General features: G+C 36.8%; 3 protein-coding genes across 5 annotated transcripts; 1 reads left to right on the top strand and 2 right to left on the bottom strand.

Moving 5' to 3' along the window:
- The first annotated feature begins 1,377 nt into the window (after positions 1 to 1,377).
- LOC104895209 (protein GRIP) lies at positions 1,378 to 18,460 on the top strand. Of its 3 annotated transcripts, none has more exons than XM_010681652.4 (22): positions 1,378 to 1,536; positions 2,476 to 2,951; positions 3,205 to 3,320; positions 5,011 to 5,180; positions 5,862 to 5,955; positions 7,077 to 7,163; positions 7,295 to 7,375; positions 11,245 to 11,370; positions 12,716 to 12,824; positions 12,932 to 13,011; positions 13,325 to 13,453; positions 13,631 to 13,731; positions 14,726 to 14,859; positions 14,982 to 15,079; positions 15,157 to 15,276; positions 15,393 to 15,420; positions 15,516 to 15,568; positions 15,944 to 16,015; positions 16,087 to 16,134; positions 17,634 to 17,739; positions 17,914 to 17,972; positions 18,109 to 18,460. In XM_010681652.4, exons 2-22 carry the CDS (start codon positions 2,480 to 2,482, stop codon positions 18,211 to 18,213), a joined length of 2,388 nt encoding a protein of 795 aa, XP_010679954.2. In that variant the 5' UTR covers positions 1,378 to 1,536; positions 2,476 to 2,479; the 3' UTR covers positions 18,214 to 18,460. The 3 variants fall into 3 exon arrangements, with proteins under 3 accessions (XP_010679954.2, XP_010679953.2, XP_010679955.1); XM_010681651.4 differs by having other exon boundaries at positions 1,379 to 1,536; positions 2,469 to 2,951; XM_010681653.4 differs by lacking the exon at positions 1,378 to 1,536 and having other exon boundaries at positions 2,775 to 2,951; positions 3,189 to 3,320.
- A 2,598-nt stretch (positions 18,461 to 21,058) lies between these two features.
- On the bottom strand, positions 21,059 to 22,783 carry LOC104895208 (phosphoserine aminotransferase, chloroplastic). Its single transcript, XM_010681650.4, has one exon. It carries the CDS (start codon positions 22,634 to 22,636, stop codon positions 21,347 to 21,349), a length of 1,290 nt encoding a protein of 429 aa, XP_010679952.1. The 5' UTR covers positions 22,637 to 22,783; the 3' UTR covers positions 21,059 to 21,346.
- Positions 22,784 to 24,779: 1,996 nt separating this feature from the next.
- Positions 24,780 to 27,818, bottom strand: LOC104895207 (G2/mitotic-specific cyclin-2). The gene is made up of 10 exons (XM_010681649.4): positions 27,477 to 27,818; positions 27,188 to 27,305; positions 27,041 to 27,097; positions 26,892 to 26,943; positions 26,649 to 26,798; positions 26,424 to 26,549; positions 25,961 to 26,050; positions 25,632 to 25,853; positions 25,252 to 25,529; positions 24,780 to 25,167 (listed from the first exon to the last, which is right to left on the bottom strand). The coding sequence occupies exons 1-10, from the start codon at positions 27,514 to 27,516 to the stop codon at positions 25,029 to 25,031; spliced, it is 1,272 nt and encodes a 423-aa protein (XP_010679951.1). The 5' UTR covers positions 27,517 to 27,818; the 3' UTR covers positions 24,780 to 25,028.
- Between the last annotated feature and the right edge of the window lie 152 nt (positions 27,819 to 27,970).

Below are 27,970 nucleotides of genomic sequence, written 5' to 3'. Positions count from 1 at the left end.
TGATTGAAACTTCAAATTAATGTTTTTTATATTTAGAAAAGATTTAATAAGATAACAGTGATTGATTATATTACAATTTTGGCTGATCTGACTATGATTAGTTTTAGTGTAATTATAATTAATGTTGAGATAACTTTAACTAATATAAATATAAATGTAACCTTTATAAGTTGACAATATTCATTATTCAAGGATCGAAGGTAAGAGTTAGAGGTGCTCATGGACCGGATCGGATCCGGGTTGGGTCGCGACAAACGAATTACCCATTGATTGGGCCAGATCGAATTTTTGTGCCCAAAGCCCGCTATTTCAAGCCAAAATTAGCAGGTTTTTCGGGCCAAAATTGGATCGGGCCAATAAAATAGACTAAATAGTCGTTTTTGGCTTGTCCAAAGACCATCCAAAGCCAAAAAAAACTCGGGTCGGACCCGACAGTGGGCTGGAAAAACGGGCTAAAATCGACACATGCCAAAATGATCAACTCTAGTAAGAGTTTAATCTAATGACCTACTACTTGATGTTTGTCTAAACAAGTTATATTACATATAAGGACGTACGGGAACAAAAATGTTCATGAACAGTTCATAATTGATTTGATAAAAGTTTGGCATGAGTTGGGTTTGTTTGTCAATGAACCAAACTCAAGCTTAAATCTTATATAGTTTGACAACTAAACAAACCAAACTCAAACTCAATGATGTTCTTCCAAAAGCTCGTGAGCTTGTTAATTCGAGAAAAATCATGCATATTTATATAATCGTCAAAATTCGTTTAACACCAATACCTATAATATAATATAATGGAAGACAAAAAGAGAGAAACTTTATACATAACTTGTCAAAGCAAAATGTTATACAGCATTGATTTTTTTTTTTTAAATAATATACTATCACTTATTATTAGAATAGAGTTGATTAGTTTACCGAGCTAAAGCTAAAAGCTCAGCTCTAACTCAAAGAATCTTTATCATGCTTGAAAGGAACTTGAGGTGTAAAAGGAAACTACGGCCTCGTTCTTTTAAACTAAATTAATGAAAATTCAGTTCAATTCAATTCAAACAAATTACTTAATATTTCAATTCAATTTAGACAAGTTCCTCTCTCAATTTCAATCCAGTTTAATCCAAAAGAATAGAGCCTGAACCAAGACAAACCACATTAAAGTTCGGCTTGTATTCACTCCTAGTCTTATAAATTTAAACGAGTATACAAATTGTTTCCTAATTTTTTTTTAAATATATATTTTTTTAAACCAAAAATAACATTGTTACAATAGATATGAAACTATCATAAGTAGTCATCGTAGCAATAGATGAATGGAGGAAATACAAGTTTTATTTAGTCAAGAATTGAGAAAATAAAAAATAAAATACTTTGTTACAGTACTTCAAAGCCTAAAAAAAGTTTCTGTAAAAAAAAGGGACATAGATGTTTTTCTTACTTGTATTTTGGTTTTGAAGCGCGAAAAACAGTACAGCAGTCCAAGATCCACTCCAAGCCTCTTTACTGTCATATATCTCGATCTCTCTACTCCCAGGTCAGTTTTTCCCCCCTTTTAATTGATAATTTGCTGCAAACTACAATGATCCAAATTAATGCTATCTATTTCTCGATTGTTTTAGTCCAATTCGCGTTTGTGGTTGATCAATCGGATGATTACATAGTTGTTAGGATGATTTCGGAAGCTGATTAATGACAAATTGTCGGCTAATTTTACCAATTTAGATTGAATTTTGCGGATTTAGGTTTAACTTTTCTCATTCATGATTCATCGAATTAATCTTCAAAGTAGGGTTTTCGCTTACTTGTCCACTCGATGATAAATCAGCTTATTTACTTTTTTTTCAAATTCCTAATGTGATTGGTTTAGAATGTTACAAAATTCATTTTTTTTTTATAATTGTATGATTTTGTCGTATTTTATTATGAAACCTGATATGTTCCTGATAACAACTAACAAGCATCATTTGAGAGCTTTAAGGTGTCCGTGAGATTTCTATGTTATAAAACAATAGACTGAGGAGAGTCTTAGACGAATAGATGGGCACCCGATATGAGCTCAGCTCCAGCAAAACTCAGGGTTGGGTTACAGGAGAGACGGAGGTCAAACCGTGAAGGGGTTGTAAAATGTATCTTAATGGGTGTGTTTTTTTGATTGGAGTTCAAATTCCAGCCAAATGTAGGGTTGAGTTAGCTTGATTTTATGATGCAATTCTAGATGTTGGTTGATTTTAGTTTCTATATAGAGGAGAAAGAAATGTAGATTTGATAGGAGATACTGGTCTAATGTCCAAAATACAGGTGTGTAATCTAACTTGGAACAGACCCAAAAGGAAAGAGTGTAAGCTGATATGGAATGAAGGGTGTAGTATTATTCGAACTCTAAGTCTATGCTATTTCTGTTGTTCCGACTTGGGTAAGGGTCCTTCGTTAGAGTAGGTTTAGCTTATGACAATGAATTTGTTCCAGGAAACAGGTAGATGTTGACCCAGGAAGGTGATGTCAATGGAATGATAGAAACAACAGCAGAAGATGATCTAAAGTTCGTGAAACAACTGACAGAAATGAATTCGGATGATAGTCATCCCAGGGAGAATGGTGTCTGTGATCTGGATGATGCTGGCCCTGATAGTGCTCAAGATCAGCTGGTTCAGATGATTGTTGAGCTCAAGTTCCAAAACGAGTATTTCAAGTCTCAGATCAAGGGCTTGCACATGCAAACTTTAGTAATAGAAGCCACTGAATCTTCCCAACATAAACAAACAGCCGAACTAGATAATGCAGGATCAGATGATGTAAAAGCATTGCAGGAAAAGATAGAGTTGTTGAATAGAGAACTGCAGGAGGAAAAACAGACACGGTTTGCTGCAGAAGAGGCACTGAAGCACCTGAGGGAATCATATTCAGAGGCAGATGCTACAGCCCAAGAGTTCTCAGTTAAGCTTGCCGAAGGTTCGTTGTTGAGTTCTCCCTTACATTATGTATGAAACTATGCATTGCTGAGGGGGATTGTCTCAATTTTAAGAAGGTTGTATGACATTTTAGCTGCGGACTTTTTTAGACGTTCTGTTTCTAGCTCATTGACCTTTATATCTGAGCACAAGTCCATGCCAGGCTGTCATAGTATGCCAACTTTGCAATATCTTAAAGTATGACCTTTTGATCGGAAATATTATTTAAATGTTTTAGATTGTTTTGTTTGTAGCTCAACAAAAGATGGAGCGGGAAATCAAAGAACGCGATGATAAATATTCGGAGCTTGATTCCAAGTTTAGCAGGCTACACAAACGGGCAAAGCAGCGCATTCAAGACGTTCAGAAGGTAAATATTATCTGTTAACTTTGTACCTAGAATCCAGAAATATGTACACTTGTACATGTATGATGTATATTCTCAGCACTTTTTAATAGTTCAAATATGGAGTTGACCATGTAAAAACAAAGGCTAGAATTGAAAATAAACCATATCCCCATATTACTCATAAGCTTCCTAAGTTCCTATGCGAAAGAGTAGCTATAAATGAAAATTTAAGCGTTCAATATAGAGTCACTCATGGTCTTGGGGAAGATAACTACTACTTGTGCTACACATCAGAGTTTCTATTTTAATTTCTATATCTCAATGTGCTGGATGGCGCTTAGTAATAAAGCCCTCACAATTTTTGTATGTGTATGAATCATTTTACATGGAGCAGAACTTGATTTGACTCTATTTACATTGCTATGTTTCAAATCTTTTCTGGTGAAACCTGTGAAGGAAGTCCTAACACCTACTGTTGATATTAAATTAATTCTATAAGCTTATTAATGGTATAAAGAGAGAACCTGTAGCAAAACTTGCACTGAACAAAAATGAAGAAATTCCAATAAGCCAACCTGAGATGAGTAAACAAAATTTATACAAGGTAATCAATAAAAAAGTTATCTGTTTATGAAGAGTTGACTAATTACGAGTTACTTATGTAAGATTATGCTGCTGCATGTGGCATGTGATTTAAGGCAATCAAGGCTAACAATTGTTGGCGAAATCCAATATGGCATAAGAGCAAACAATGAGCCACCAACCTTATAAGACAAATCATAACTCCCACATCATTCTTGAATTCTTCTGCCAACAGCCTACCCGCTTGACTGTATTGGGGTCAATTGGATTAGCATATGACCTTACAAGGACCACTTAGCATAGAGCACAAAACATATGCAAGAGATGATGAGCTTTGAGAAAAGACACGTTGAGCAATGGATGGGCTGCCTAGTACATATGCAAAGCCATACTAAACCATTTAAGCCACTAGCTTGCTATACCATGTCATGACCATAAAGCGTGTGGTATGCAAAGTTAATCTAATTCAAGGATCAAGTCATGCTCACTAAGGGTGGCCTAACATTGAACCAGAAGTTACTTTAAGTTGTATATAGAAATAAAGCCATCAAGGCATGCTGCTTATCAGTTAACTACTTAACTATTATACACATCACTGCTAACTGTCAACATCAATCAACTCTTTGATAAGCATAATGGACCTTAGTTGATGGTGAATATTTCTACTACAAAAAGCTGTTTCACAGTTTAAGACTTAGAAGTCTATCACTAGGCAAACTATATAGAAGATGGTTTTGTACTTTATATTCTTGCTCATAAATTTTAATGTATTTATCAGTTTGGTTAAAGGAAACTAAAACAAGAATAAAGGAAGAGTAAAATAAAGATATATCATGAACCAGAAAAAATGGAGGGAGGTTATGTAATGGGGAAAAAGTCGGAGGATTTTAGAGGGAAGGTCCGAAGGAGAGAGTGGGATTGATAGATGAGACAGAAGTTCAATTGTGAACACGAGTGATTGGGATGAAATCTGGCAATCAGTAATGCACTGATTGTCTTTCTTCCTGCATTTATTTGTTATCTTATATATCTGATGTACATAGCTCTGTCTGACTGAAAATTACATTGAGAATTAACATTGACTCTTTTAGTAGACTAGTTTCATTTGTTTGTAAAACTCTAAATCCAGGAAAAAGATGATTTGGAGTCACAATTTCGTGATTCAAATGAGAAAGCCGAACGGGCTACATCCCAACTTACCGCACTGCAGCAAGAGCTGGAGCGCACTCGTCAACAAGCAAATGAAGCACTAAAAGCGATGGATATGGAGAGGCAGCAATTAAGAACCACGAACAATAAGTAAGAACCATCTCAAACTTTTTAGGTTGCCTTCTCTATAAAGTTTTTAGCCAAATTCTATGAGCTTTGCTACTTCTCCGTTCAGGAGAAATGTGAGCAGGTTTATTGCGTTTAGCCGTTTATTGGTTTTGCAGTTCACTCTTATGATGTCATTACTCGTTGCAATTTTGTTGTTTCTGTAAAGGCCAACTAGCTTATCTAGTTGGGTTGGCACCCAAAACCAGAATCGTATTCCATCCCCACCACCACAATTGTGGCTCTATGAGTCAAAGATAACTTCTTTTGTGTCTTCTTATTCAGGCATCATGCCTGCATTTGAGAACTTCAAATATGGAACCTAAGCGGCTAATCTTGAATTTTCTATAACATGGATGTCTTTCAACTAAAAGTGAATTGGACGTAGAGGTTTAACTTGATAATTTATTCTCATTTAAAGATTTTTATGCTATTAAAATCTCCTTGGTCTGTCATCTGGTGTGTTTTACTGAAAGTTGAGGAAGCATACATTTGGACCTTCTCAGATCCAGTAGGTTGTTGACGATTTTTTTTCCCCAAAGGAAATAAATTCAGTTACATACTATCTACCAAGTACCGAGTACCCCTTTTTCGTCTGTTATGATCTGGGTACTGTAATATATTTGCTTGGATATTCTACAATTGATAAGCTGCTGTAACTCACAGGCTTCGAGATAATATTGAAGAGCTCCGTCATTCATTGGAACCAAAGGATCATGCTCTTGAAGCACTTCAACAGTCACTTTTGGAGAAGGAGCAGGTATATTATAATTGTCAATCAGTTCTGCAAGGCTGCATGTCTTCTTAGCTTTACTTTTAGAGAGATAAGAATATAAGATTTTTCTGTAAAGCATTTATCTGAATTATCTCCATTATCCATGCATCATATGTTAAATGACTTGATGAATTAGTAGTTGGATGAGATCTTGATCATCTGCAAACTTAACTTCCTGCAGTCTTCTAGCTAATGCATGTTTCTTATTTCTTATACATGCATCTAAACACAGTTTTTTCTAATATATATATTTATTTTGTTTCATATATGAAGAGAAGTAGGCTGATATTCATGTGTTTCATCTCTCCAAATGCAATTTAATGGCGGAATTCCCAGCCCTTTTCCTTTGCACATATATTCTTTTAGTTATATGTCCTATAAGCGATTTTTTTCAAATTGTTTCCTATTGCCATTTAAATTCCACTCTAGGCGATTGATTTTCCTTATCTTCCTATGTTGTGCTGCTTGATGCTAAATTAGCGGAATAATTGCCATGTTTTGTCCCCACAATGTCACTATCATGATTGTTCAAGGAACACATGTTAACTAGAGTTGTCTGGCTCTCATTTTCGGCAGCCTGTAAGAACAAATATTTTCCACTTTGTAGGGCTAGCAGATCTTTTAATGGCTTGGGCAATGACTTGGTAATATATTCATGAATTGTGATATATTACCTCCATTTCAAAATACATGCACTATTTCTATATTACCCACAAACCAAGGGTGAGGAGAGAGAGGGTTGTGATTTCATTTCAAACCCATGTAATTACGTTTTGAAGGAGTGGATGTATTGTGAAACATCCAAAAGAGGAAAATGATCCACGTATTGTAAAATGGAGGTAGTATATACTAAGAATAAGATTTGAAAAAGTGACAGCGCTATGATGTTTCTTAGTACAGTGATCCGTACACTTTAGCAAATTTCTGTGTATATATACACACCAGCAATAATATGGAGAATGATTAATTAATCAACTGTTACTTGCTTGTTACTTGTAGTCTAAATGCAATATCAAGTTCACATTAGTACTTTTTCTTTTTGGTTGATAAGGCTGGAGATGTTCTGAAGCATCAACCATTTATTTATTTTTATCTTACTCTTGCAGATGTTGGAAAACATGAAAGGATTAGTACGAGCTGCTGAGGACAAGAGGCAAGCTTCTGTGGCTGAGCTCTCTTCCAAACATCAGAAGGTGAATATAGTGTGGAATTGCTTTGACATCAAGTTGACTTTGGGTTATCTTGGTGTTCGACAGACTTCCCTTACAACATAGCATCTTTTATTTTAGTGACTCAGACATTTGTTTGATCTTATTCTATCTAGAATATAGAAAGTTTGGAAATGCAACTTGCTGAAGCAATGTCTGAGCTAAACAAGGCAGCAGAAACTGTCTCTTCTTTACAGGTAAAATTTGATTGATTAAAGTGAAACTGCACTTATCTTCTATACATTTGTCTCTTGGCATGTTCAAAGGGATGTTAATTCACCAGGCATTTCTTGGAATAATGATTTTAAATATTGGCCGATACATATCAATGTTTCAGCTCGCAAAACCACTATTTTCTGAGTTGTAAAGGACTGTTTGTATTGGCTGAAATAGAGGTGTCAAAAACTGGGCCGACCCACGGGTGAACCCGCATGCGACCCAGACCCAACCTGTTCCGAGCCGAGAGTGGTCGGTTGGAAAGCCGACCCATTCCGACCCAGTGTTCACCGTGCCCAGTTTAACCCGTGGAATTAGTAACCCAACCTGAGTTGGGCCGACCCAGTTGTACCCGTACCCAGTTGCACCCGTGAATAACGACCCAGACCCAACCTGATTCCGACCCAAAATGACCCGCACCCAACTTCACCGCCAATGACCCAGTTAAACCCACCAGTTATCACCCAACCAGCTATCACCCAACCCAGTTACCACCCAACCTTGTGACCCAACCCAGCTATCACCGCCAGTTGTGACCCAACCAGCTATCACCGACCCAGTTGTGACCCAACCCAGCTATCACCGACCCAGTTGTGACCCAACCAGCTATCAGACCCAGTTGTGACCCAACCCAGCTATCACCGACCCAGTTGTACCCAACCCAGCTATCACCGACCCAGTTGTGCCCAACCCAGCTATCACCGACCCAGTTGTGACCCAACCCAGCTATCACCGACCCAGTTTCGACCCAACCCTGTTAGCACCCGACCTTACTATCGGTGTCAAAAACTGGGCCGACCCATGGGTGAACCCGCATGCGACCCAGACCCAACCTGTTCCGAGCCGAGAGTGGTCGGTTGAAAAGCCGACCCATTCTGACCCAGCGTCCATGCATGCCCAGTTGAACCCGTGGAATTGGTAACCCAACCTGAAGTGGGCCGACCAGGTTGACCGTGCCAGTTGCACCCGTGAACAACGACCGAGACCCAACCTATTTCCGACCCAAAATAACCCGCACCCAACTTCACCCGCCAATGACCCAGTTAAACCCACCTAGTTATCACCCAACCCAGTTGTGACCCAACTCATTTATCACCCAACCCAACTGTGACCCAACCCAGCTAGCGGCCGAACCAGTTGTGACCCAACCCAGCTATCACCGACCCAATTGTGACCCAACCCAGTTGTGATCCAACCCAATTACCACCCGACTAGTTATCACCCGACCCAATACGACCCGACCCAACACCATTCTGACCCAATACTAACCGTTCCAAAATCATTCTGACCTAACTTCACTATGAGTAGTTAAACAAATATTGTTTAGTTGGTCAATTTTCTTTTTAAAACCCAGGATCTACTACGGATGTTGCATTGATGGGGATGATAGAGTAGTGTTATACTGACTTACCTTATCAATTTACAATGATACATTCATTGTTTCATCCGATAATAACTTGTTTTAATTTAGATTAGATTTGAGAAATGATAAATCTATTCTAATGATGCTTCAATTATTTAAAATCGTGCAATAACATCGATGATCGAGCCCTATTAGTAGTATCTTTCAAGATCCACAATTGAAACATTAACGATGAAAGTCGATCAATCTATTCTAGTGATAATAACATCGATGATCGAGCCCTATCTTGTATGACGATCAACCTTTTGATGGTTTTGATTAATGTCAAAGACAATCAATTTTTAATCATTTGATCTATGTGAACCATAACTTTACGAAAGTCGGTCAATGTTTCATCCTCTAATGATAAATATAGTGATATGATAATTTGGTATTAACTATGATTTACTTTCATAGTTTCAATGTTTCATCCTCTACTGATATAGTGATATGATTATGTATCATCTTCATATTCGATTAAGTGATTAACGTTGATCATTATTACTTGTTCAGTTGTTCCTTGAACGATGCAAGTTGAACAATTTTATAATTATGAATTACGATGCTTTCATTAATGATTTAATGTCAACCTAATTCTTAATTCTAACTTTTCTTGTTGCTATATAGTGACTCATTGAAACTTGAGAGTAAGAAAGTCACTAACTAACTAATTGTTTAAGTTTAATAATCTATTGACTCTAATTAATAATCAATATGGACTTATGCCCTAACGGCTTAACCCTTATGGTTGTTACTTGAATACTTCTGCAATCATGAATAAGAAAAAAAATAACCCGATGGGTAATAGCCAATGGTGAATGGCCCAACAATATAACTATATAAATTATAAGTCTCAGTTTATAAACTTTTTAAATTAGTAATATAAGTATTAATGATTCAATGTATTATCACAAAATTCACAATGACTCAATCACAATTCACAATATCAGTATATACTATATCACTATATCACATGTTATAACTTATAAGTTATAACATCCCGACCCAAGTCATTCCGAGAGCCGATTTCTTATGACCGACCCAAGTCAATACGCTGCCGGTTCGAGACTTCAGCTGACCCAAGTCTTATCGAGAGCCAATTTATTCCGTCCCAAATCATTCGGAAAGCCGATTTCTTTCGACCCAAGTCATTCCAAAAGCCGATTTATTCCGAGCCAAGTCATTCCGAAGCCGAGAAATTTCGACCCGTCATTCCGATATCGATTTCTTCCAACCCAAGTAATTTCGAAAGCCGATTTATTCCGACCCAAGTCCATCCGAAGCCGATTTATTTCGACCCAAGTTATTCCAATATCGATTTCTTCCGACCCAAGTAATCCAAAAGTCGATTTCTTCCGACCCAAGTTATTCCGAAAGCCGATTTCTTCCAACCCAAGTCATTCCGAAAGCCGATTTCGTCCGACCCAAGTCATTCCGAACCCGATTTCTTCCGACCCAAGTAATTCCGAAAGCCGATTTCTTCCGACCCAAGTTATTCCGAAAGCCGATTTGGGCCGACTTCACCTTATTCCGCTCCGACCCAAATTCACCCAACCCAGATCGCGCCGACCCAATTTCAGCCGACCCAGTTCCGACCCAGTTCCGGGAGCCCCTCACCCAGTTGAACCCGACCCAAGTTCACCCGACCCACCCAGTTCCGACCCATGACACACTCTCACCCAGACTATTCCGACCCAAATCATTCCGACCCAGGTTGGGTCAACCCAAACCCAGCCAGTGACCCAGATTGACACCTCTAGGCTGAAATGGTCGATGCAGATCCATTGCAACTGATACAAGGCCCATATTGGCTGCTAAATTGCCGTTGAGGCCAACATGACTATTATGAAGAATATACCAGGTCAACTGTGACTCTTTGCACGACACTGCTATGTGAAAGCTTTTGCGACGCAAAACTGTTTCAACAATTGCGATTGCAGTTCTGATATTAGAACCCTGAAGGAACACAAGCGTTGTGCCATTTATATGTTCCCTACGTGAACATGGTGAATGGCTTCTGCTTCATCACTTTAATCGAGTGATTAATTATAATGACGTGCCGTTAATGTTTGGGTTTTACAAAATCTTTTATGGTTGTAAGAAATTAATGAGAAGTAGCTGGTGAATTTGCCTATTGAGTTAAGGAACTTTTGTGAGACGGACAAACCGTTTAGCAATAGTACTAATAAGCAGGAGCTAGACTTCAATGATATTTGACCATCAACTTAGTGGAGAAGGGCGTCACTGGCTTCAGTTGCTTGTTTTATTTTTTCAAAATTCTAGTAACACTGTTGGAGAGTTTTTTTTTTTCTTCGTTTTTGGCTCCTCAGGCTTTGAAAACTAATTTTATAGCGGGATAAGTGTTATTCTTGCTGCTTTTCAGCTGTAGTATGATATATTCCGAAGTCTTTTACCTTGATCTGTAATGTCTGCAACTAATTCTTCCAGGTATCTGTTGCTGAAAAGGAATCAAAATTGGCTGAAATAGATGCTGCTACTTCTGGTGAAGCAGCTAGACTAAAAGCTGTCATTGAGTCTGTTAAAGGAGATCTTGCTCATCAGAAACACGAGCATGTAAGTATATCTTGTAAATTTCATGATGCTGTATACCACCTCTTGTATTGTAGGCCCAATGACGTCAGTAACTGGAGAAACAATTGTCTCTCTTCCACTCACTCTCTCTCCCATCCTCCAACACCATGACCACTTTTAGAAACCTATCACCTCCACCACCACCGAAGTTTCCCAAGTGCTCACAGCCGAAATTGCCAGCCACCACCAAAAGTTCTTGTGGTCAAACTAGACCATGAAATCTCCACCTTTGAAGCTTTGATTGTTGAATTTGACCATTTAGACCCAAAATCATACTAAGACAATTCCAAATAGAAAAAATTCAATCATTTCAATTTGTTAGAATAAAAAAGAGAGGTACTATCTATCCCTTTTGAAGGAGTATGTATGCATTTCTCATTTTTCTCTATCCTTTTTCTCTCTGTTGCTAGTTTTCGGTTGGTTTCGAGTAGGTGGGGTGGTTTTCCAGATGATTTGGTACGTGGGGTGATTTTTGGGCAGTTAGTTTGGGGTGGTAGAGGTGGTTTCAGAAGGTTGGGTTGGGGTGGTAGGTTTGTTTTGTTTGGTGTGGTGCGATGCGGTGGTTTTGGATGGTTTAATTGGGGTTATGGAGGTGGTCGTGGTGGTTGTTTGGAGTGGGAAAGGTGGTTTTGAGTAGGTGGGTGGCTGGGGTGGGTTTCGGGTAGCTGGGTTCTAGTGTTTGGATGGTTTTTGAATTGGTTGGGGGGGGTTGAAGGGTGGGTGCGGGGTAGTGCTGTTGTTGGGTGTTGGGTGTGGGTGGTGACATTGAGTGGTGGTGGCATTGGGTTGGGGGGAGGCTGATGGTTGTGGTGGTGGATTTGGGGGGAGGCTGGTAGTTGTAGCGGGTGGGGGGGGGGAGGTTGGTGGTTAGGGTGGTCAACTTGTTTCCCTTTACCCTCCATGAAAGTGGGTTGGGGGGGGGGGCATCATGGTAGAGGGATATGGGGGTAATCAAAGGGGTAAAGGGAATGGTGAAAATAGCTAAAGGAACATTGAAAAAAGACCCTAGAGAATGGAAAATGAATCATTTTAGAATTTGCTGGACCTTGTGATGGGAAGTCTCAATTTTTTTCAGCATTCTTGCGTTGTCTTCTTCTTTTTTTAAAAAGTACCCTTCTTGGAATGGTTGCTCCACTTATCTTTGTTTTTTTTTTTTTTTTTGGTATTGTTAGAGAGTTTCTTAGTAGTTTGTAGTGCTTTTGTGTAAGAACATGCAGGTTTTGAGATGATATTATTCTGGAACTCATTTAAGAGATTTCTAAATATCGAATCTTGACTAATTTTCTTTTTCTGCTGCCTGCTCATTTATTTGTCATTTGTGATCCAGGAGAAAGAGAAAGAGAACTGGGAAGCAACCTGCGAATCACTCAAAGCAAGACTAGAGACTGCTGAGAGTAGCCGCGTACGGGCAGAAATTGGAACTGCTAAAATAAAAAGTAACATTCGTTAATAACTGCACAATTCGTATTGTCCGACACCTCCCAATGGGGTACTTTGAAGAAAAGCTTGAGTTTCTGAGTTTTTTTTTTTACTATATCTGAAGGTCAGCTTGAGTTGCAGTTGTCTGGACAAGCTCAATTGCTTAATGATAGAGATGCAGAACTGGCAGCCTCCAGGGAACAGGTAATGACCCTATCTTTTTACATGCAAAAGCTCAACTGGCATGTTTCGCTTAGCAGAACCATATTTCTGGAGATTTTGCATGCTTTGGTTCTCATCCAAGTTTTATGTTAAAGATAAGAGAACTTCATGTTACGAAAAGAAATGGAGTTATATGTATTACCTTGGTTTAGTATATTCTAGCTAAGATTCAATTATAATGATGATTTTACACGGGGTGTTTTTTCTCTTGACTGATCTGCAATGCTTTTACAATGTTAATTTGAGATTACTATCTCTAGTGCTTATTAATCGTGCTTCTATCATGTTTGTGTAGATCAGTCGACTAGAAGCTGAATTTTCTTCCTATAAGCTTCGTGCTCACTCCCTTCTTCAGAAGAAGGACGCAGATCTAGCAGCAGCCAAAGACTCTGATCAAATCAAAGCTTTAGAGGAAGCATTAAAAGTATTCAATCTTATCAAAGTTCCATCGCTGTTCAACGTTCTGTTTATTTTATCCCTTGCACCTCCCATTTATTTTGTGATGTACCTTTGGTGGTAAAGTTTGTAGCCTGATTCAATGTTGATTGATGCGAAGATCATGAATATCTTTTGGTAATCTGCATGCTCCTTTATTCTTCAGGATGCTGAGTACGAAATATCATCGATTTCTGCAGAAAGGGATAAGGCTGTCAACGAGCTTCAAGCTGCTTTGGCCAATTATGATATAGAGCTTTCAACACGGTACTTATTATTGATTTTTTGTTGTCATTGTCATTGTGAGAAAGCTAATTTATTTATGAAAAGGTCGTCATTTTGCATACTGAAAATGTACCTTCAAATAAGCACCAGAATATCAATGTAAGGATTAATCTCATTGGTAAATCTACTATAAAACTAATCTAAATAGTGAACTCTATATAAGTTTCTAAATAGGAGATTAACGCTATCTTGTTCTATTAAATCTACCAAGCAAGTTTCTCCTACCTTTTGCATGGTGAGCGAATACTTGATGCCTGTTAGCTGGACATTCGGTATTAGTAAATGGTTGTCATCATATGTTATTTTTTAGATGATCGACATGTTAGAACCAAGGATTTCAGTTTTCACGTATTTAAATCTTGTATCTGAAAGATCAGTAGGCATCAGCACCAGATGGCTCTTGAAATACTTAAAAGATAGACTATAGAGTAGGATTTGGTGGTTTTGTGCAATTGACTTCAACTTATGGCAGAATATATGGATAGTTAGAAGTTTTTGGAAATATCTGCTTATCTTACTATCTTAGATTCAGATAACTGCAGATTGAATTGATGCGTGACAATCCCCTTCTCTTTGAATTTTAATACTGCCGTTCTATAATTTGTGATGATTGTACATCACATCTGGATTAGCAATAGCATGTTGATCTTGTACGGCATTCTATTTGTTATATTCCATTGTATCGAAGAACTGTGAAGTCTTTTTATTGTCCCTAAATTCAGTGCCTGCTGTAATTTCTGCTATGCAGTTTGTGAAGGTGTCAAAGCCTAGGGATCCTGAGCGACTGGAGATTTTCTATCTTGTTTATTTTCCTGATAACGACTATGGCTTTATATATTAGTAATGTACACACTTAATATAGGTGACCTGTTAATTTAGGGGACCATTTAAAGCAGGAGACATGAGAATACTATGCTAATGATTAATATTTTCGAATATATGTGCATATAAATGCTTCTATGTGTCTAAATTTCAGAGACGCGGCTCTTAAAACTGCTGAACAGCAGATAAAGAACTTAGAAATTAAGCTTGATTCTCAGACTCTGCAGTACCAGTTAGAGAAAGATGCTTGGGAACTAAATTTGCAAAAGTTGGAAGAAACATGGCGAGGTAAATTTTGATGCTTGATGCACTGTAATTTATCAATGCATGATTTCGTTGATTATTTATCTCAGATTCCTTTAGATGCCAACTTCACTAAGGTAAGATCTTGTTATACGATAACATTACAGGGAAATATGAAGCGATAGAAGCTGAAAAGGAGGCATCCAGTGCACCAGATCTGTGCAAGGAAATTGAAGAGCTTAAACGACAATATAATAAATTGAAAGTACATTTTGTCGCCGCTTGTCTTGACATTGGATGATGGACCATATCCTTCACTGGCTAATTAAGTCTCGTTTGCAGGAAGAGCATGATTCTTTTCGTGATCTTGCTGATAGAATGATGGAGGACAAAGACAAAGAGATTTCAAGGATTTTGTACGAAAACAATAAACTACAGCGCTCTTTGGATTTAGAACTCAAAGTATGTTCCGTTAAAGTTTACCCGCAATTTTCATTTGAGCTTGGATGTTAATTTATATTCTTGTCAATTCTACTTTGTTGTTCTACTTGATTCATGGAATTGTTTACTCGTCTTAGGGAGGTGATCATGGTACTCAGAGCAAAGGTATGAAATTTTTTCCACATCTTCTGCAATGACCGTTCTTATGGTAGCGGCTTATAATTCCTACATCCTCAACACCATTTGAACATGTTTATCAGGCTCACATAACCAAGATAGCTCAAGCACTTCCACTGCAGAGCAGCAGATTCTGGTATGTTATACCTTATGTTTTTAGGTATAGGAAATATTTTATCTATCTTAGGAACATTAACTCTAATTACTGCATTCTCATGTGTTCGTGGATTCCTCAATTCTCATTAAATGACCGCCTTCATAGGATCTGATTTAGGACTTTAGCTTTTAGGTGTATATGTCTTCATGCTCTTTCAGTGCTTTTATGCTGTTTGTTTACTGTGTCTTCTTCAACAAGTTCCTTGATTGTTATTTTTATTAAAATTAGGAAAGTGTTCTGTGGATAGCTGAATGGCTTGCTGCTATTTCTACAGAATTAGATTTGGAAATTTTTGGTGCATTTGTGTATAGTGGATAGGAATCTGTGTGCTAACTCCCTGTTTTCTCTCTCAAGATGTTGGCTAGGCAGCAAGCTCAGAGAGAAGAAGAGTTAGCTCAGTCACAGCGGCACATCCTGGCACTTCAAGTCGGTAAAATTCCATCATGAACAACTTCAATTTAGTGTCATAAATTCTGATTCTATTTCTCCGTACTCAGGAGGAAATCGAAGAGCTTGAGCGTGAAAACCGTCTCCACAACCAACAGGTATATGCGCAAGCTTTACTCTCTCACATCTGATCAATTTGATCCACTTTCTGCTGGACTTGTATCCAGTGATACAATGAGATTGACTCTTTATCTAGGTGAGGGGAGCCAAGGAGGTGTTGCTTGGCTGTTCTTAATATTTGTAGAAATACTCAGCAGTTAGAAGTTGGAAAATTTTCCTTCCTATTTCATTGCTCAAATGGTCAAGACTTCCATACAGATGGTTAGATTCTGATATATTACTCTACATCTAGAAATTTAAGTAGCATAAGGATCCTAGAGTGACATAGAAAAATATTAACTTTAAATATAGGGACATGATTACAAGTATCCACAGTTACGATATGGGCAAAAGTATTACACACACACAAGCACGAGCACACAGTAACTGTATATAGTAGGAAAATAACTCCTCCGCTATAATATAAGTGCAACACGAGGGAGGGGAGGCACAAGAACCAAGGTTAGGAGAGAGATAGAGGGAAATAAAAACAGGACCCATGTGATGAAGATAGAGATAGAGAGAAATAAAAAGAGGTACCCATGTGATGAAGAGAGATATATAGAGAACTCAATGCCAAATACAGTAATGTTGCATTTATTTTGAAACATCACGAAACGGTAAGTGTTGCATTTATTATTGAATGGAGGAAGTATTAGATATCTGTTGTTGGCCAAAGTTGAAGTGTCCCATACTCATTGGGAATGTCAAGTATCAGTAATGGGTACTTGAATTGAAATGAAGAGTCCGAGCATCATAATCCTCAAACCAAATGTTAAGAGTAAAAGATATGGGGACATGAGTACAAGTACTCAGAGCACGATATGAAAGCAAAGATGCAGTACACAAGGACAAAGATCCAAGATGTTCTTGTGTTGCATGAGAATCGAAGTAATTTTTTTTTTTTTTTTTTCTTTTTTTTGCCTTTGGCCGAAATTGGAGTGCTTAAGTGTCTCTGCTCATTTGGAATGGCAAGTCTCTGTCATGGATACTTGAGCTAAATTTGAAGAGTTTGAGCATGGGGTCTTAAACAAAATTTCAAAAGTAAAAGATTGTGAATATGACCATATTAATTTATATGCATTTTAATGGAAGATAAAGATACTCATTAGATTCCTTTTAGAAATCTAGTTTCAAGAGAAGTCATTTACATACACTATGTATTAGCTTGGAGCAATACTTTGTGTAATGAAGTATATATGTGGTCAATGATCATTCTTGAAGATCACAAAGGTCAAAAGGATTAGTCAAAAGTGCAAACTTTTTGTTTTTTCAAGTACCACAAGAATGTAGTTGCCAAGATTGGAATCCATAACTTTGCTTTTTGTTATTATCATCTTAATCTAAGAGGCTGGCTGTTCGTGAGTGGTGATCTGTATTTATAATCCTTTTGATGCGTTAATGAGGAAAGTTCTTTCTACCGGGCTCATAACTTTGCGTTCATTGCATCTTTCCTTTCCTGTCAAAACCTGAAGCCCTAATAAAATTGTGCTTGTAGGTTGGCATGTTGAAAGAGGAACTCCGGATCATGGATAGATCGCAAAAGAGGGAAGGGGTGGATATGACCTACCTTAAAAATGTGGTCTTGAAGCTTCTTGAAACTGGTACTTGCTCAAGATGTAGTGTAGACTTTATATTCTAAAATATCTAGGGGTCTACATAGACAACAACCCAAACTCATTGACAGCCAATTTTTTGTGGGACTCTTGATATATGATAATGGAATCTTGAATGATGTTTGTGTCAAATATTTAACCTTGTTAATTCCTTATTCATAGGTGAGGTGGAGGCACTACTACCAGTAATTGCAATGCTTCTGCAATTTAGTCCTGACGAGGTGATAAAATCTGATTGCCTACTGTTTTAGTATGTAGGAATGTATTTTATGTTTCCTTTCTAACTCATTGGATGGTGGTAATGACCTTTCCTGATCCTTTTAATGTGACAATCTAATTTTTTCATGTTGCATGTAGCTCCAAAAGTGCCAACAAGTTTATCGCAGTTATGCGGATGCATCAGCTAGCTCGGCAAGCGAGGCACCAAGTCGTTCGCTTTTCTCAAGATTCTCATTTGTATGACTTACAGAGTACAATCTAAAGAAGGTTTCGGATGCACGGATGTTATGGCTGTGATTTTTCTGGCCAAAAATCGATATAGCGGGAAATCGTGCTTCAAATTTTTGTATTTTTTCATTAATTATGTACATCGCATTTCTGTAATAGAAAATAGTTTTGTCTATGGATTTTGGAATTTTACTGTAAAAAGAACGACATATTGGTATACATCATGTCAAAAGGGAATGAAAGGTAGATCATTATAACGGAAGCTTTTACTTGCAGAAGTTTTTCTCTCTACTTTCGACTGTCTAGTTCAAGTTGGAACTTTATAAATTGTGAATGTTGCTCATAGAAGTGCAACTAATTTTGTTTCTGCAATGACAGTTTCCCCTCACACCTGTATACTGGCAATGGGTTGTATCGACGTGCAGCCATACACTGCAGTAAGGGGTTATAGTGAAGGTTTGTGATAGAGATCTCTGTCACTTTTTTTTTTTTGCCCGACAATTATCTCCTCAAATGGTGTCGTTATTATATACTCTTTCCGGTCTTTATTAGTTTACTCTTTTCTTTTGCACATAATTTTAGTAGAAATAATTTGTGGGTCATGGAAAGAAAGATAAACTATTATTATATATTAAAGTTGAATGTATGTGATGAAAAGTTAGTCGTTCCATTCTAAAAATAGAAACAAAAGAAAGGCGTACACTAATAAAGGACATCTCAAAAAGAAATAGGGGTAAACTAATAAAGATCGGAGGGGTATTTTTTGTATATAAAAGCTGACTTCTGAAAAAGCTGCTTACGTTTACGTCTACTGGTGTATAATGTATAAATTATGATATTTGTGCGACCCATATGGATCCTTGAGAGATCCAATGCTGCTTCAAAGCTGAGAGCCTTTACTTTAATGTTAGTTTCCGCCTGTGTTCTGTTAATTTGAACTTGGAGTATTACCATTTAGGCATTTACCAAAGAGTTCCAGATGTGGGACTCGGACATAACATGTGACTTGAATTCACCTCTAAACAAAGGTAGCACAAGTTTGTTAGAACTTAGACCCTCCCAACACGCACTTGTATGATTCAAATGAAACTCACAACAATAAATGATTGCGTTTTGATTGAAAAAAGTAAAGGAATCTCTTGACTTGAAATAAGCGGAATTTTTCTGGTATATGAAATTGGGTATAAAATCTCTAATATAGTCTTGATGTGGCCACATTTGTTTCTCCGAGTAACGTTTATTAAATCATACGATTTAACTTCATTTATTCATAAGAGTAACGTTATTTTGTTTATAAAAGTAATCCAATTCATTTGCACCAGTAAAATCAATTGATCCAAAAACAGTAACCCCATTTTGTTCTTTGAGCAACCTCGATTATTCGTTTTCACTATTACTAGAATAACCCCATTTGTTCTAATAGGAGTGACCTCATTTTCCATTAGAGTACTCTCATCCGTCAAGTAACCCCATATGTTCATCACTGTAACCCCCACGCTCATAAAAGCTTTATATGTAAACTAACACACCATCATGGCCATGTATAAGACTTTGTGTACTCATCATTTATTGAACCATATGTCCATCTGCTACCAATCTTAAATCCTCGTGCATGCATTTTGTTATTCTTTTCTGTATTTTTATCCCGTGTGCACCATCTACTAATTACCCCAAGACCAATGACATTAACTGAGGGAAACTAGAGGAGATACCTCTAACGATACTTTCCACTAGACTCTCAACAATCAACAACCAAAATATTTCTAATACAACCATTGTAGATGTGTCATACAATCTATCGGTAATGTTAAAAGTATTTTTTCTACTTCTTGAGACCCTAAAAATCCATCCTATTATTTTTAGGGTTGTGAGAAAGTGATCTTGCGTGTAATAATTGTATGAGAAATCTTCATTATGATAAGTATAATTGGATTAAACTCATCCCATCATATTATTTAAGGTGCCATCGCTTTGTCGTTTTCTCCCTTATTATGACAATACTAAGAACTGTACTAAATTGACACCCCTCATAACCCCTCATATGTCAACTCGATCCAACTACTTTTTCATTTTGCGTCAAATGAAATAGGTTTTCAAACCCTTTCCTCAATATTCAAGTCAGAAGTCCCCACAAGAATTCAAATACTTGTGATCGGCTGAAGTAAATGGAGACTTTTTTACTCTTGAGTAAGAAATAAGAGAATCTTGACTACCAGAGTCTCTAATGAGGTCTGAATCAACGACCTCAAAGTCACAAGGAACAACCTTTGCCAAGCAAGTACTACTACTTGGTATCGTCCATTTGTCTTACCCACTTGAACCAAAGAAGAGTTCTAAAATACACTAGAGAATTAATATTGTCTGCTGAAGGTTTGCACTGGATGCTAAAATGCATTCCTTAAGAAAACCTATCAGTGTCTTCCAGCCTTTCCTGTACATGGTACAAGGTTGGCATTATGAAGAAACTATGGAACTTCAGAAGTTAATGTTCGATGTTCCTGGTTCTCCAGGTTATATTATTGTCTCATTATTCAAGAGCGCGTATTAGTATGGACTATGGAGATCAGAGTCGATCAGTAAGTCGGTATGGCAGACAGCGCGGTTGCAAAACAAAACGAACGTTTCTCGCCAACAGCTTTTCTGTGTTATCACTCCCCTTTCTAAGGGTACTAATAAGTACTAATACTATTTTAGGCAAGTTTAAGAAACAATTACAGGAACTGATCACCATCAACAACAGCATGAAAGAGGATGATTGCATAAAACGAACACACCAGCAAAACAGCATAAACGCCTTCAGAGACTGATGCATCAATTCCGATACAGGACTACATACAAAGATTAAGACTGAGCAAAACACTTCCAGCAAATGGTAATTATCATTAAGTTGTGCATACAACAATGTGATACTCCTATAAACTAATGAGGATCATAACATTGATTCAATTATTCAGCCAGTCACAGGCTCTTGTAGTTGGCCATACAATATTCAAAAAAGAAATCCTGCTTCTACTACTAAAATACTCCATGATCATTCATGATCTCACCAACAACAAACAAAACAAAACAAAACAAAACAAAACAAAACAAAACACTCAGATATTCATTCCCTAGCAAGAAAGTTCCATAGATATATCCCAAAATGTGTTCAAGCATGCCTAGCTTGAAAATCCTTCATAAAAGCAACCAGCTTCTGAACACCAGCAAGAGGCATAGCATTATATATAGAAGCTCTCATCCCTCCAACAGACCTATGACCTTTAAGAGCCACCATCTTCTCCTTGGCAGCCTCCTTAATAAAATCGGCCTCGAGTTCCGATTTCTCCAACGTAAACGGAACATTCATCAAAGACCTGACTGATTTCTCAACCGGACACTTATAAAACCCACCACTCTCATCAATAGCATCAAACAATATCTGAGCTTTAACCTTATTCTTCTTCTCAACCTCAACCAACCCACCTTGATTCAACAAATCCTCAAAAACCAACCCACACATATAAATCCCATAACAAGGTGGTGTATTATAAAGTGACTTATTATCAGCATGAATCTTATAATCCAACATAATTGGTGTGCTTTTCTGTGCATTTCCAATCAAATCATTCCTAACAATCACAATTGTAACCCCAGATGGACCCACATTTTTCTGTGCACCCGCATAAATTAACCCAAATTTACTAACATCAACAGGTTTAGAACAAAAATTAGACGACATATCAGCCACCAAAAACCCATCTTTGTTAACAGTTTCAGGGTATTCTTTAAACTCAACACCATAAATTGTTTCATTTGCGCATATATGCAAATACCTTGCGTTCGGATTTTGCACAAACTCTGACCCATCAAATTTCGGAACTCTGACATAGTTGTCGGATTTACCCGACCAAATAACGGAAACATCGGCGTATTTTGCGGCTTCTTTAGCAGCTTTGTCCCCCCAAGAACCAGTAACTAGGTAATCAACTGGGTCAGTTGAGTTAGTGCATAGGTTTAAAGGAATGGCGGAGAATTGTGTTGTTGCGCCACCTTGAAGAAAGAGAATGGTGTAATTTGATGGAATATTTAAAAGGGTTCGTAGATCTGATTCAGCTTTTTCGATTATCGAGGTGAATTCTTTCCCACGGTGGCTCATTTCCATCACACTCATGCCGGAGTTACCCCAGTTCATGATTTCAGATTGGGCTTTTTGTAGGACTTTTTCAGGGAGGATTGCTGGGCCGGCGGCGAAGTTGAATACGCGCTCATCTTGGGCTTTGGGTTGGGCTTTGGGTTGGGTTGTTGGTGCGGCGGAGCAGGTTATTCTGGAGATGGGTTTTCGGATCTTGATGTTGATCGGAAGGAAATGGGTTTGGGTTTGGGTTTGGGTTTGTGTTTGGTTGAAATGGGTTTTGAGAAGGAGGTTTGTTTGTGCGGAAGAGGTGGCTGCCATGGCCATGTTGTCGAGAAAATTACAATGGAGGGAGGAGAGAGAAAATCTTTGGGGGAACTTTTTTGGGTTTGTTGTGAGGAAATATCTGAAGTGGGATGCACACTTTATGCTGTATAGTACGGCTGCGGTGCGCCTAGAGAGTAGTTGGCGCTTCGCCTTCTTTTTTTCAATTCTTGGTAATTTTCACCTAATCACCCCATTAAACCCTTGTACAAGTTTTAGTAAGCCCAACTTTTAGTAGGGTACACTCGAATATATGATAAAATAAAAGTTACTTCCTCCGTTTCTAAATAAGTGCAATATATGCATAGTATTTACTATTCACAGTTTGAACTTTAATTAGCTTTGGTGATTTACATTTTAGGAAAAACATAGTCATGTGGGATCTTGTTAGATTCGTTTGAATGTGAATTTTTTTGATATCAACTTTTTATAATTTTTACTTATTGATAATTGAAGATATTAATGGTTAAAATAATGCATTGGCAAACGTGAAAACAAGAAATGTTGCACTTATTTAGAAACAGAGGAAGTATTTATTAGGAATTGGGGTCGGGTTAAGTAGTAAACTTTTCAATTCTAAGTTATTTACTTGAGATTTAAGGAGAGGCGGGAATCAAAAGGAGGCGGGATTTTTGGGGTGTATGGCTTGTAATAAGCTTTTGAGTAGGGGTCTTCTGAAATGGCAGCCTATTAAGACTCTATATATATGATATGTATTAGGTGTAGGATTATTATTTCTAATATGTGATGATGAATGAGAAAGATGACTGAAATTGACCTAATTTGAAACTTCTAAATCTAAACCTTTTTTTTTACATTTATTTTCCAATTTCAAAACATTATACATCTATCCTCGGTATTTAAAACTACTCCATTTTTCCTCAATATATGCTCTAAAAATAATAATGTTGCACAAATTTAGAGACAAAGAAAGTACTTATTATGTTTATGAATTATTTTCCTCGAGCTCTTTGTTTTTGTTTGATTTCCATCTTTTTCGTAATTTAAAAACATGTTTATATGTGTATAATTTTACTCATATACCATACACTTGCTCTAAGGATTAATTTTTGTACATAATAGCTATTGATTTTATACAAAAATTCTCCCATTCATTTATCATATCATCTATCGATTTTGTTAATACACAATTCTCCTATGCATTCATCATTTCATCTATCAATTCTCCTATGTATTCATCATTTCATCTATCAATTCTCCTATGTATCTAAAACTACTCCATTTGTCCTCAATATATGCTCCAAAAATAATAATGGTGCACAAATTTAGAGACAGAGAAAGTACTTATTATGTTTATGAATCTTTTTCCTCGAGCTCTTTATTTTTGTTTGATTTCCATCTTTTTCGTAATTTAAAAACATGTTTATGTGTGCATAATTTTCATCTTTTCCTCCTTAACTCAATTTCTTCTACTACTACATGTCTACATCAATGTTCTCCGTCTCAACCTCTTTAATTTTCACTGTAATTTAAACAATCGCACAGTTTCTCATATACCATACACTTGCTCTTGGGATTAATTTTTGTACAAAATAGCTATTGATTTTATACACAATTTCTCCCATGCATTTATCATATCATCTATCGATTTTGTTAATACACAATTCTCCTATGCATCCATCATTTCCATTTTCATCTATCAAGTTTGCTACTTTGAAATGAAAATACCAATTGTCCCAACTATATCTAGTTAGAACTTAGAAGGTCTAATTAGGTTTAGGTATATGATGCACCTATCAATAGTTATAAGAGTTGCTTTTTCTCTTGGTCTTGTTCAATCATCTTGAAATGCTTATATCAAGTGCTCTATGCAGGTTGGCAAAAAAGAAACTGTTCATAAAGAGTGAATTCATAACTCGATAGTTTATCATACCATAAAGTTGCATTCTCTTGATCTTGTTTAGCCATCTTCATATGCTTCCATGTCTTTTGTGCAATTAATAGTTCAATCTTGTGAAGTGCATTGGTTTTCTTGTCTTTGTTCATAGGATCATGTTTAAACAATAATAAACATTATCTGAAAGTATATGAACAAATTTTTGTGTCACAAGCTACTGAATTCATTTGCACAACAGATGTTACACTTTACAAAATTCCGAAGTAGAAAGTTGTGATAAGAGAAATATACGCAATTGAGGTTATATTTATTATAATAAAATGATATGAAATACAAGTGGATGTGTTCGTGAAACATAATCAACTGACCAAGGTGGGTGATTATGTCAAAATCAATTTCTAAAAGCCAATCAAGATCATTAGCCATATCAAACCACCAAAAAATAAAAGAAAAACTTAATAGTTGTTCCATTGTCACTGTAATTACCAAATCTCTTGTATAGTTAGTAAACTATACATTATCCTTTGTCCTTAGGACTCAACTGTTGAGAAGAAAGGTTGCTGGGTTAAATTTTGCTGCGTAACCAAATCTTGAAGTTGAGTACTTCTTATACACCCCAGTCAGCTTCCCTATTCCTGCCTTCTGGTGGAAGGTGACAATAAGCTTTGAGCATTCCCTGCAATCCCCAGGATATAAATGAGAAGATCACTTTGAAAATCGCAACTGAAAATTAATTATTGAAACAAGGAATAGAACTCACAAGAGTTGTCCTTCTGAGTAGTTTGTGTAGAATTCACAAGTCTTGCTCCATCGTTTAAAGCCATAAAGACTACATTGTGCTGTGTAAATTGCAGCTGCTGCTAACACTGAAGGTGGGAATCTGATTGTTTCATACTCCACAAGCGAAAGCTCGATTAAATAAGAGCACAGCAGCTCAAGCTTCTTGTCAGATTCTGCAGCTTTCATAAATCTTCTTAAGAAAACATAAGGGGTTGGCAAAGACATGTTGAATTGCAATGTGTTTAGCATTATTCTCTCCTGCAAAAAGAATGATAATGAAGGAAAATCAAGTTATTGTTAACTTAATTCTTCGTCGAAAATGAGAAACAAAATTAGGCTTCTATGAGGGTAGTTTCTCACCATTTCAAGAAGATCTTCCCTAGTATAAGCCTTATCAGAAATGAGAATCAAGTCCTCCACAACTGGGACAGAAACTTCTTCATACTTACAAGCCAAGAGCAATGCAACTAAACCCACCAATTGAAGCTTCTTTCTCACCATAGTATACCTAGCTAGGAATCTGTCTATGAGACTTACAGTGAGAAATAGAGTCTCATCCCTCAGTTCAAATTTGTAATGTACCTGTTCATTGCTTTAAGAATCAGCAACAACACTTATTATAACTGAAAAATGATTGAATTTCAGGAAATTCTGCCCAAAATAGATCTTAGAAGGTAGATTTATTAGACCTCAACAAGCCAGTCAATAAGTATGGCCCTCATCCTCTCATTAATGTCAAATTGCTGTGATATGTAATCTGGAGAGACACAGCTGCCAGCCTGCAAGATTATGAACATGATCAGCATTGCTACTATTCACCTTGTACCATATCTAACTCCTAAGTAGACCAAATATTTCACACCGTCTATGATACTCGGACTAGGGTACTTGTGTTAGACACGGTTATGTGCCGATGTGCCTGACTCCTCTACACAATAATTTCCCATGTAATTTACCCGTGTAGAGGCGAATCGGTCAACAACAACCACCACCACAGTCCAAAGGCATAGTAATTTACACAACTTCCATTGATCCTAATCCCTAACTAACCAAAGACTACATACATAGAGGAAAATCTTAGATTTCCATATCCACATATGTCACTTGTCTTACAAAATTCTGTCACAGCAAGCATATTTGGTGAATGCTTACCTCCATTTTCCTATAATAAGAGTAAATATCATCAATATATTCCACCACAGCAAGTGGGTTTTTAGCATCAGGGACATCAATGTCCAAGATTGGGTCTTCAATAATGTCTTCCATCTCAAGATCCTCCTGTATTTCATTTCAATTTCCAGCAAAATAAGATTGTCTATGAAATTTGCTTTATGTAAAATTGTACCCAAAGATTCAAAAGATGAACTTAAACAATACCATTTCATTGCTTTGAATTGGTGCTACTTCAGGTTTTTCCAAAGACATTGGCACAGGCAAATCTGTCGCCGCCTTACATTCCACATCTATGATTTTAACATCTTCAACTTCAGTTGAATTTGGAATTGAAATGTCTGATTTATTGGATTCCTACATTTATGTTTGAGCTCACCATTAGTACCATAATCTCTTGTACACAATACCCTTACAAAGAAGGTAAAGAAAATTAGAGAAAGAAAATACCTTTGAACAAGATTGTTGGTTTAAAGAAGGGGCAATCTGAGCAGCAAATCTCCTGAAAAAAGAAGCAATTTTCTTACTCAATCAGAAATTTTGAGACTTGCCCAGTTTTCTTACTTCAAAAACCAAAAAAACCCAGAAAAAAAAGGAACCTTGTAATTGGTCTTTGTACAGGATTAGGGATGTTCTCATCTTTCAACATACATTTTCTGCAAAATCAACACAAATTATTACCACCAATTCAAAACTAATATGGTATTTTTGCAGAAATTGAAGAAGAGAGAGAAAAAGAGGTTTACTGGGAATTGGGTCTTTTGTTGACAATACATGGATATGGGTTAGATCCAACCAAATTCGGGTTAATCGAACCCAAAGCTCTTCTTGTTCTTTTTTGCTCATGCCCAAATTTTCTGGCACCTGTTTTTCATTGATCTTTACATTAATCAAAACAAATTTGAAAAACCCACTTGGAAAAACAATCAATTAAAGCTAAAAATCAAGAAATCCTAAACTGAATTAATCTTAGAATTATCGCCAAAAACTCAAGAACATCATCATCTATAAATTAATTTTTGTTGCAAAGTTTACCTTGTAAACTGACAGTAGTTTGATTTTCATCAGTCATCATCTTTGCTAATTTATCAAATAAAACAAAGAATAGATCAAATCCCAGAAAACCCCTCTTTAAATTCACCCCTTTAAAATCAGAAAAAGGGAGTGATTTTCTTGTGAATTATTTCAAGTTTCTTCGTTGAGTATGAAGAAATTTAGGCACTTCATTTACTAATTTTAATTTCAATCTCTTCTGTGTGTGGGTTTTTTCAGGTAATTAGAAGAGAAGAAGAAGAAGATAAAAGGAAAGAAATAAAAATGTTGCCCTAAAACGGAAACAAGAAAATACACTCCCTCTGTCCCTTAAATTTTTCAAATACAACGGCTAGTCTTATATGGCCGTTAAGTGGACTATACAAGTAACCACACTTTTTGTTTCTTTTATTTTCCTCCAGCTTAAGGGTAATTTCGGTTAGTCCAATCTAATACTAATATGGTTTTTGAATTCTTAGCCCAAATTTAATCTTAAT

The sequence above is a fragment of the Beta vulgaris genome, chromosome 6, assembly GCF_026745355.1.
Source record: "Beta vulgaris subsp. vulgaris cultivar EL10 chromosome 6, EL10.2, whole genome shotgun sequence".
Taxonomy (NCBI): Eukaryota; Viridiplantae; Streptophyta; class Magnoliopsida; order Caryophyllales; family Amaranthaceae; genus Beta; species Beta vulgaris.
Note: the sequence above shows the minus strand (reverse complement) of the source record. Positions and strands in the feature narration are given on the sequence as shown.